The 10,801-nt window shown below is 48.6% G+C and overlaps 1 protein-coding gene across 1 annotated transcript in view; it reads left to right on the plus strand.

The window, feature by feature from the left end:
• Window positions 1–282: 282 nt before the first annotated feature.
• setbp1 (SET binding protein 1) overlaps window positions 283–10,801 on the plus strand; it is a 34,940-nt gene continuing 24,421 nt past the window's right edge. Inside the window, exons 1-2 of the mRNA XM_070963674.1 lie at window positions 283–1,084; window positions 7,271–7,863. Of these exons, the coding sequence (XP_070819775.1) occupies window positions 7,429–7,863 (435 nt within the window). The 5' untranslated portion in view covers window positions 283–1,084; window positions 7,271–7,428. The remainder of the gene's footprint in view (window positions 1,085–7,270; window positions 7,864–10,801) is intronic.

Below are 10,801 nucleotides of genomic sequence, written 5' to 3' on the forward strand. Positions count from 1 at the left end.
ATTTATGTTAAGGACCTGTGTGAGTGTCACATTGTGTGCAGTCATGTATCTGAACCTGCTGGAAACATGTGCAAAATATCACTCTGTCCATACAGCAGTGACTCAGTCAAAACAACGAGCCTTTTGCCAGATGCTGCTTCCCCCTTTGCCTTGCAGTCCCACAGGAGAAGGCCATGGGAATGAGGAGAAGGTTGCAGGAGCAGACGCGCTAAGCGTGTGTGCCGCCAGGTGGAGGCGATGTCGCTCCTCCTCTCCTCTCTCCCCTGCTCGGCCAGGGCTTTCAGTCTGCTGGGTGAGATCATTACCAGACACCAGGCTCCGGGACCTGACATTCACCGATCGGAAAAGCAGAGAGTGAGTGAGACAGAGAGAGAGAGAGAGAGAGAGAGAGAGAGAGAGAGAAGAGAGAGAGAGAGAGAGAGAGAAAAAACCCTAATCCGATGTAACCGGCGAGGGAAAGCGACCTAAACCACCGTCTCCTGCCTCGGCTCCCTTGTCTCCTGTCCTGACGGCTGAAAGCGCGGTCTTGTCGCTGACATTTTCCCGCTGGATTTGGGCTTGTAGTCGGATGCGGGCTTGTTTTGACTGCAGTAACAGTCCTGCTCCCCCCTCCTCCCCTACCAACCGAGTAGCGGATTTGCGAGGGATCTCTGCGCCGTGCAGCTCCCCGAGTGACCAGCGATCCTGCAAGGCACCGGAGACGCACTCTGCACCGCCGCGGCTCCCCACCGCACGCGTCCATCCGCGAGAGCCTCTAAAGACCTTATTTCTGTGAGGAATCGGACAGAAGCGCCAAGTTTCCGATTGGATTTTCCTCCCCTGTGCGGCTACCTTGCGTCTGTCATCAGATCGGCTGCAAATCCTATTTTCGCTTTTTTTTTTTCTTTCCAAAGCACCGTTGACGCCATTTTCCTCGGGGTTTTCTGTCAAAAAATATATACATATATTCTGGCACCGTTTGACAGCTCCCCGGGAGGCTGTCATCCCATCCGTCGCTTGTGTAAAATGTGTCTAAATGGATTGTAAATGATCTTGATAAAATATTTACACGTTAGAGCCGAGTGTGTGACAACATTAGACATGGGTAAGTAGCCCCGGTTGACTGGCCACATTCCACACCTGAATACACCTCTCCTGTAAATGTGCTAATGTTGTTATTAATGTTATTGACCGCCGTGTGCTGCTGCTTTTCATGTTTGCTCTTTACGTGCCACGTTAATACGTGTAGCGTATTATACGAAGCCTGTGCCGTTTTTTTATTCTTTCATTGACATGAAATGTGTGAAATTGCTTGTAGTCACATGCCAACAAATTCAACTAAACACACGGACGCGCGCACATGCTCACGCCACCACGCGCACATTCTCGCACGTACACACAGACCACCCCAAACAATGCTGTGCCACTCTGTCTCCGTCCATTATTACTGTGTAATACCTTGGTAATTAGGTGGCAGTAAGATAAAACAGCTAATTAGGTCAACGGGATGAAGTGTCCAGTGCGCACTGATCAAGGAGCAGCTCAGCCACTGCTGTTCACTGTCCAGTGTTTTCCTGCTGGGGTGGACCTCCTGCATCTTCATTGACATTGATGGTCCATCACATAGCATCACAGTGTGTGACATGCAGCACATCGGATGGCTGCTTCAGTCTGTCATGAGTTGTGTCACATTTAGCTGAAAGAGTTTTGGCTGGATGTGTTTTTTTTTTCCCCCTACTTGTTCTGGTCCAGCTACAGAGGCTGCAGAGGGACAAATGTCACACGAAATGATGCCAAGTGCTGTGGAAGTTGCATGTTGAAGCACACTCGGCATGCGAGGAGTGTGTTTCATCTGTCGCCTTGCCTTCATTCTGGTTTATTTTCCATCTCAGCACTCATGCCGCCGTAGCATCAGTACAGAGACGCCAGCGTACATGCAAATGTGGCTTCCACTTAACATGTTGTGGACTGGGCGGAAGCCAGCGCTGCTCCACTCTGGTTGCGTTTATCAATAGCCGATCAGTTTCACGTGGGTGTCAGAAGCAGCGTGGCCAAAAGTGATGGCCGTGCTTTGGCCGTGTGGAGGAAGGTGAGGGCTGAATGGCAGCGCGCCACTGTTATCAGCAGCCCCCAGAAACCTCAGGCACAAGCACAGCTCCAGAAGATAAATAGACAAGCCCGAATGCGTCAGGGGAAGTGTGGAAAAATAGTCAGGTCTCAGGATGTATGGGGTTGAAGGCGTGGAAATGAGCAGCGGATAAAGAAGAAGAACAGGGGCATGAGAAGAGAGGCAATCGGAAGAGAAGTGCGTGACTTGGTGCAAAGAAATGGGGTTGAGGGATGGATAATAGAGGTGATTCAGACTCGGATGGAACCATCGATCTTGTCTTGTTAACAGGTTTGGGGGAGTTGAAACTCTGGCAGCGTTTTTGTGGCGTAAAAGTATGAAGCAGGCTATTAAAACCTCTATTAGGTAATGAGATGCCCATGCCACCTTTAAATTAAAGCATGAGATATCGATTAGGTGTATCCCCTTCTGAGCTGGATATCTCGGGTCGAAATAGGATCACAGAGAGGGGGAGGAGGGAATGTGAACGGGATCCAAGGACAAATCTAACTGTTGGCAGGCGCTCTTAACAGAATATCAGCACTGGAGCACCTTTTGGCAGAGCACACAGAAAGAGTGAGGGAGGGAGGGAGGGAGAGGCAGGAGGTGGAGGGTAAAGGAAAGAGGTAGCACAGAGAAGAGGGGAGAGAACAGAGGTTGGGGGGGAGTGAGATGAGGGGAAGGAGGAAGACAGTTGGGGAGAAGGGGAGGTGTTTTTGCTGACAGCCATTTTGTGGCTTCTGCTGCAGTTAAAATGGTTTAACATTCATCTGCTTCTGCGGGGTAGTTAGGTGAGGATGGGTTTAGTGCTACCTGGCATATGGCTCATCCAGAGGAGTGTGTGCGTGTGGGACCGCACAGAACGGCTGCAAGGCCATCATTTTCTATTATAGCTGTCCCACACATGGTACTTTATGGCTGTCCTTCTAGCTGCCCTGTAGCCGAACACATGCCTGTGCCAGCCGTGCCGAGCTGTGGAGAGAAAGGGTTTTATTCTGTATTTCATATCCAAACAGAAGTTCATAATGTCCACTTAAAAACAGAATAAACTCTTTGATGTGGACAGAGTAAAAAGATGGCTTCCTTCACCTCGCTGCGCTCTGAGGCAGAGGACTAATAGACTTCCAGTTTGAAAACTCATGCCCGTGCCCACTGGATTTGGAAGTACTAGAAGGCTGGGGCCGTGCCTTTTGATTTGTCTCCAACCGAAGATTGGATCATCGTGGAAACATTGGTTTACGCGATGGCCCCTTCACTAGAGGGCTGGAATAAAAGAGAAAAAGAGATAAATGAAAAATGAAAATGGCAGACAGACAATGTTCATCATCCCTGTGAGATACTCATCTACAGCCAGGGATGGCCGAGCCTCCACTACACTCTCACATCAAAGCAAAGGAGGAAAAAAGACTCCTCACCTTGTGCAATCACACGGGCGTTTGGTGTGCTTGTGGATGTGCGGATGCGTGCATGTGTGCGCGCGCATCTGTCTGCATGTGTGTATGAGCTATTTGTGAGTCCACCTCAGGCACTGGGCTGCTGGGTATGCAGCCTTAAAAGGTTGTGTTTCTGCTGCCATCTCTTTCTCCCTCTCTCTGTGTGTTTCTCACTCACATTCAGACTCTGTCTACCTCTGTTTTGTCTGTGCGTCCGTATCATTCACCATCTCCGCTCTGTCCATCTGTATTCCATTATCAATGCTTTATCATAATTGTTTTGAAAGGACACGGCAGAATAAATGTTGGAGGAGTGTCTCATTCGCGGCCTTTCACATCCAGCGCAGGGAATGACCTTATGCTATTTGAGAGGGAAGCTGGTTAGCGCTGGTAGTTTTGAGAACATAATAAAGCTATTTATGCAGTGAGTCTGGCCTCTCACAATCACCCTGCTGTCTGAGGCTGGTCGAGGTGTGTATGTGTGTGTGTCAGTGCGCTTGTGTGTGTAAGAGAGAGAGGAGAGAGGAGACAGCGAGGCTCAGGCTAGGCGAGGGAGGCCCGAGGAGGGGTCAGTCTTACATAAACTCTCAGCCCGTCTGCCAGTAACAGAGAACTGACACAACTTGGGGCATCGGGCAGGGAGGAAGGAGGAATAGTCATGACCCAGCGAAGTAGTTTACACAGTAATGGCCCAGAATGAAGATCTGCTAACGTATGACGCCATTTTGTTGTCATAGTGGGTTATAGTTGTGAGGGGGCGCAGAGTCTTTAGAGCACCACCCAGAGTGGTTTCTTTTTGATGTGTGAGTGTGTGTGTGTGAGTGTGTGTGTGATGTTGTGGTTGGCAGCTGTCTCTTTTTCCTGTCATTGTCCTCAGTCACATGACAGACAGGGTGGCTTTCACACATGCCATGAGGGCGAGTCACCAAGCTGACATTAGGGACTGGGAGGTTCCTGGAGGACCAAACATGGTCATGTGAGCGCTGTACGATCAGGTCGGGACTGAACCTATAGTTATGCCTGCGAAACTTTGAATCCTGCGAAGTTATTCAGGAACCGCAGCGGTGGTTTTGCATGTTTTAGCCCATTAAATGCAAATCGGCCATACTGTACAATACTGCTGACTGTTTTCCAAAGCATATCTGACATTTTTGCGCTGATTTCCTAACCTCCAGGCAGCAAGCGGTTTCCATTGATTTTAATGGGGTATGAAAATCATCTTGCAGAGACTGTCCTCACATAGGTAATCCATCAAACTGAACATTTAGTGCCCTTTATTTCTGCATCAGTGTTTCTGATTGATGTAACCCTTATGGTCGTGCGGTTGTGCAGTGAGCAGGGTCTGTTTTGAAGACTCTTTTTAGATGAAGAGTTAAGGAGACTCTGACATCTGAGACTGCCAAAAAGCATCGCACTCAAAGTCTCTGTTGTCTTGATATCAAAGTCAAAACACGAACAACAGTGTAGACAGAATAATGGGAATTTGGTAGTGTCTCGCATTAAATAGGCTGCTGTTGGACGGCTAACCTTAAAATCTCGCCGGTGGAAGATTTCCTGAAGGCAACAGTCATTTTCAGAACAGTCCCTCCTTACAAACGTGCTGCCATGTGAAAATAATGCGGCTGTGACTTAAAACTAAAGCAGGCTTAAGACTCCAGCTAGATTTGCAAGTCCCTTTTCATACTGCACTTAATGAATGAAAATCAATGACTTCCAGGAAGGTAGGAAATCAATCTGAAAATGTATTAGTGTGCTTTGGAAAGCAGTTGGCAGTACAACGTTGGCTGTGTAGAGTATAAGTGATTTGGAGTTCATAAGCTTAAACATGCAAAACCACTGTTATGGTCCTTTAAGTCCTTTTCATACTTAACCACCATGGAGCTACCAGAACCTACATCAATAACCGTTATGAGTCAGCTTTGAAAGACTGTGGTTTCAGACTGGCAAACTTCACGGGTAAAGACAGGGTTCGCAGAAACAGGCCTTTTCGTTTTTGTTTAATCTTTCAATTGCAGAAGAAAAATGTCTAACCGTTGACTTTGACCTCAGGGCCGGACACTGTTTGTGTGCAGTCTTACACTGACGAGTTTGTTGAAATACCGCTGTGGATTATGATTATTCAATCACACTGTGAGCATGGGGGGCACAGTGGTACAATGGCAAGCGCTGTCACCTCACAGCCAGAGCATTCAAACCTACTAGGAGTTTCACCAGGTGCTCCGGCTTCCTCCCACACTCCGGAGACATGCAGGTTAGGTTAATCGGCAACTGCAAATTGCCGTAGGAGTGATTGTGGAATGGCTGTCTGCCTCTGCGTGTCAGGCGACCTGTCCAGGGTGTACCCAGCCCCCCTCCACTTAAAAGGATAAGCGGGTGTAGCTGTAAGCATGTGCTGTGAGGCATTATGATGGGGATCAGCTGTTAGTACAGTAGCGTGGGCTGGTACAGGGTTGCACACAGAGAAAACACACATACTGTATAAGCACACACAGATAGTGTAAAACGCCTACAGTAACCATGTCAAAGAAGGTATTAGCAGAAGGTAGGAGGTGGGTATTTCTATATTACCCAACTAAATTTGGTTAATAAATATTGTAGACAAGTTTATATATAAGCTGCAAGCATTCTGTGCTATCAGGTCTTTGTAAGTCTGCAGAAGCAGGAGACTTTAACCTGAGTCATGTCTGCAGGTAGTGGTCTGGTCTGAGTTCACATCAGTGTAAATGGTGTCAGTCTAAGCTCAGTGTGTGAGACAGCATTCCCCACTTCCAGCTCAGTCATGCCTCATGTCATATTGACTGATGGGATTCCCTGGAGCTACAGTGAGAAGTGCAGTCCAGTGTTTGTTTTGGTTGCTTTCTGTTTATACGCCTGTGTGTAAGCGGGCCTGTGTAAGTGCATTGATGTAAGTATGTAATATATATCTGTGCCTGCATGTGCAATGATCCAAAAAGGAAAACCTGAATCCTCTGACGAATGGCTACCACAACCTTTTCTCTAGAGAGCCCAAGCAGCGGGAGGGGTGAAGATGTGTACTCGGTGACAGCAACACTGTCATTTGCGTATGTGCAGAAGTGTATGGAATTTTTCGTGCATGTGTGTATCAATGCCATTGCATGCGTGCGTAAAACAGTTCAGACGCTGGTTTTTCCAGACCAGCTCGTAAACCACATCTGGGGAAAGAATTTAGATTCCTTCCCTCCGTCTTTCTCTGCTGCCTTCCCTTCTCCCCATGTGTGATTCCCTCCCTCCTTCTCTGCTCTGGTGAACAGAAAAAAAAACAGAAGTCAGCTTCTTTCATTTTTTCTGTCTTGTGTCCTCAGGCTAACTTCAGCCTGGTTTTAGAGCAGAGAAGAGGAATGTCTTATTTTGCGCTGATCACTCTAGTGTCTGCACGGCTCTGCTTCAGATCCGTCGTGGGAATAGAATGAGGGATGAAGGGAGGGAGGGGAGATTAGCAAAGAGCGCATGAAGAAGAGAGTAGGGAGAGAGGAAGGCAAGTGGTAGTGGGTGTCAAAACTGACTTTGTTTATGTGAGGTACAAAATGCAAATGAGAGCGTGGAGCATGCCTCTACAGCTCTATGATGAGCTCGTGTTTGTCTTCATACATAACAGGCAGTTAAGGATGTTGATGACAGCACGCAGGCCTGCGCTGAGAGGTAGCACTGGAATGGAAGCTATGGGGATGACAGACTCTGTTTAAGTCACGCTTCTTTTCCTAATCGTGTAATTCACCTGCTCTCTCCGCAGACTGTCCCTGGCTTCGCTGCGTTCCTGTGGGACAACCAACCCAACCCCAGTAGCTGATTGACAACAACCAACCAGCCCGACAGACTACTGTTCTCTAGCTTCCTATTGGCTGGCTGCCACAGCTTCCCCCATCCTGACTGGCTCTGGCGGGAGCGTGGATGGAGCCAAGGGATCTGGTTGGCTCGGCCCGACCCAAAGAGGCGGAGTTACAGGGAGGCAGGGTGGGGCCAAATGAAGAGGACCAACAAGGAGCAGGGGGCATCAGTTTGGCGCGCAGTGATGATGTGATTAACGGTGCCATCAGTGAAGGGGAGGGGCTAGAGGAGCAGGGGGAGGGGCTTCTGGAGGAGCAGGAGTTCTCCATCAAGGAAGCGAGTTTCCAGGAAGGAAGTTTAAAGCTGAAGATCCAGACCACCAAGCGCACCAAGAAGCCCCCCAAGAACCTTGAGAACTACATTTGCCCACCGGAGATCAGGATGACCATCAGACCTCCGGTTGGAGAGGGCAAAGGGGCGCGGCAAGGACGAGCAGGAGGCGGCGTAGGAGCAGGGCGGGGCCAGAAAGACGAGGAACGAGGACCCCCCAGAAAAAGGGTAAGACACCACTCCTGGAAATGCTGATGTTAGTGCGTGCCTTTAGTAGCTGTGCAGTGTGTCAGAGGTGTCACTGAGAAGACTCCTGCGGCTTCTTCCCATCGCTACACCTCTGCATCGACACTCCCTCTCTCTCACACTCCACCTCTTTCTGTACCTCTCTCTCTCTCTCAGTAGCTCGTTTCCCTGCTTGGTTACACGGGGTCAAAGTTTGCTGCGTAATTGAAACCAGTCATGGCTAGCTCAGATCACACAGTGACACACACACACACACACACACACACACACACACACACACACACACACACACACAAGCACACACACACACACAAGCACACAGCACACAAACCCACATAGGAGCTGAGAATAGGGCTGACATAAGCAAGTGACAGCTGGTGTCTGCTCTCTCCATTTGTGGTCATATACACAGAGACCTTTCCTGTCTCCTCTCCTCTCTTCTCCTCTCCTTTAATGAAATCAGCTCTTGTGGGTCACGCCCCCTTCACCCCCCTCCTCCATCACACCCTTTACACACTACACTGGTGTTTGGTGTGTGTGACACTGTGTACGAACAGGTCCTTTGGGGAATCTAGTGTTTGCGGTGTGTGTTGACCTACACAGTGGTGTGTGTGTCCAAACCTGACAGCCATCTCGATGTCATGGAGCTCGACAGGCCCAGCAGGAGCGAAGGCGTCATGTTGTCAACATGATGCTAGGTCGTGTTTTGTTCTGTCGTGCTTCAGTCTAGTGGTTTTAACTCAAATTCAAGGGGCTCATGAGGTACTAGAGCTGCATGAATGTTATTCTTACAGATAACCTAGTCTTGCATGGTCAGATATATCTCTGCTCTGTCTTTGTCAGGTCATTGTCTCAAGCAGCCTCCCCAGAAATAATAGCGGGCTGTTCAAATTTCAAAAGCCAATCAGCGTTATCGAGGATCTGCTTGGAAAATCCTCTTGGAAATTTGCGCATGGCTAACCAGTCCTACAAAAACACCCCTCGGCTAATTTTCTCAAAGGGATGAGGTTTCTAAAATCAGGTAATGAAAGGAAAGACAGTAGTCTGCCAATTAGAGGCTTCATGCAGCTCATCCTCTCAGTTGGTTGAACCGTTAGTCTCTGGAAAAGGACATTTCCACCACACAAAGTCTTACTTTTTTCAGACTCATCTTCATTTTTTCAAATGAATTACTGGATTTTAGTTTGCCAGGAGTCTAAAAGTTATCTAAAAAAAAGCAAGGAAATCCAGTTTTGTCATTGAACTTTGAACAACCAGACGATGTTTGCAACTGGTGACCGGATTGGGAACCGCTGCTGTGCATGTGCTGTACACTAAACTTGGAAAATTGGTTGACATGACCAAATTAATCATTGACCTAATCTATGACCTTGTGTTAAATGTCTGAGCGGTGATTCAAATAGAAAATTGCAACGAAATTGGAAAGAAAACACGTGGGTGTTGCTGTCGTTGGCAGATTTTTGACGTCACCCGCAGCCACAGTTTCAGCCCGTCGCCTACAGGATGTGTACTCTCGCCACAAAGCCGACTATGAGTGTGTGTGACCTGCCGTCACCTTCCTGTAAATAAAGTATTAAAAGGCATGTTTACCTCTAAAAATGCTCAATGTTTACATCCATGAGTAAGCTGAGTGAGCTGAACCCTGCACTCTGATGTCTGGGCGGCCATCCCTCATCCAGCGCCATCAGCCCCCCGTTTGAAAGCCCACTGCCGGTGTGATTGACAGAGGTTGTCATAGTGACAGGAGTAGCAAGCTGGTCTCTATTGAGATTTGAGGTTTTGGGAGGGGAGGGGAGTGGAGGATGTGTTGGTGTTGATTCAGATCAGTTTCAACCCTTCATCCCCTACACTCTGTCCCTCAATCACACCCCCCCATCCCCCTTCCGTCTACCCCCTGCTCCCCCGCACACCCTCTCCCTCCATCCACCCATCACCTGCCACCCCAAGGGTGTAATACAGGCAAGCTCACTGGAGAAGAACGGGTTAAAGAGAGAGGCTGGGCTGCTTTCTGTCTCCTTCCCGCGTGTGTGTGTGTGTTTGCGCGTGCACGTGTGTGTGTTGGGGTTAAATACTCTCTTTGTGGTGTGTGTGAGGCGGTGTGTCAGGAGGGGAGGGAAGGCGAGAGGGGGAGCAGATGGACAGCCTCTCTGCTCTCTGCTGTATTGTGTCCACATCTACTCTTTCTCTCTTTATCTTTTATCTGTCCCTCTTTCTCAGCTTTTCCCCTCAGTCTTTTCTTCCCTCGTGTCTTCCTCTTTTCACCCGCTCTTTTTCACCACTCTTTTCTTCCTCTTCCTCCCTCTTTCACCCTCTGTTGTCTTGTAGCAGATGGCAGCGTGGGGCAGCAGCAGCAGCAGCAACAGAGCAGAAGCCAGAGTGTGAGCAGGAGATGGGGAGAGGAGAAGGGGGTTGTGGAAAGAGGAGGAGAGAGGAGGTGGGGGTCAGGCATATGGAGAGCCTGGTTAAGGGGCCCCCTCAGAGGGAGTGTGTATGTGCGTGTGGTAGTGTGATGAATAGAGGAGGGGGGGAGGCAGGATACAATAGATGCCCATTAAGACAGAGATTTGACTCTAATAGACAGAGAAGGGGAGAGACAGACAGATAAGTAGGCAAACATGCAGAATGGCGCAAAGAAAGACATGGAAATGCCGTTTTTTTAGCCTTTCTTCCTTTTGTAGCGGCACAAGAATCCGCTGTCAAAACTTCTCCTCTCCAACTTATAATAAGATTAAACTCTGTTATTAATGTGGGGACACTGTCATGTTCCAGCATCAAGTAGCAACAGCAAGCAAAAACTGGAATAAACGCTAAAAAGATGCAAATAGAGATTATGCAAATGTTCAAAACTGACTATTTCAACAGCAGAGGCAAGGCAGAATGAGTGCTAGTGCAAGAAAAAGTATGGATTTAAACATCACCC

Source organism: Chaetodon trifascialis, chromosome 6 (genome assembly GCF_039877785.1).
Source record: "Chaetodon trifascialis isolate fChaTrf1 chromosome 6, fChaTrf1.hap1, whole genome shotgun sequence".
In the NCBI taxonomy this organism is placed as follows: Eukaryota; Metazoa; Chordata; class Actinopteri; order Chaetodontiformes; family Chaetodontidae; genus Chaetodon; species Chaetodon trifascialis.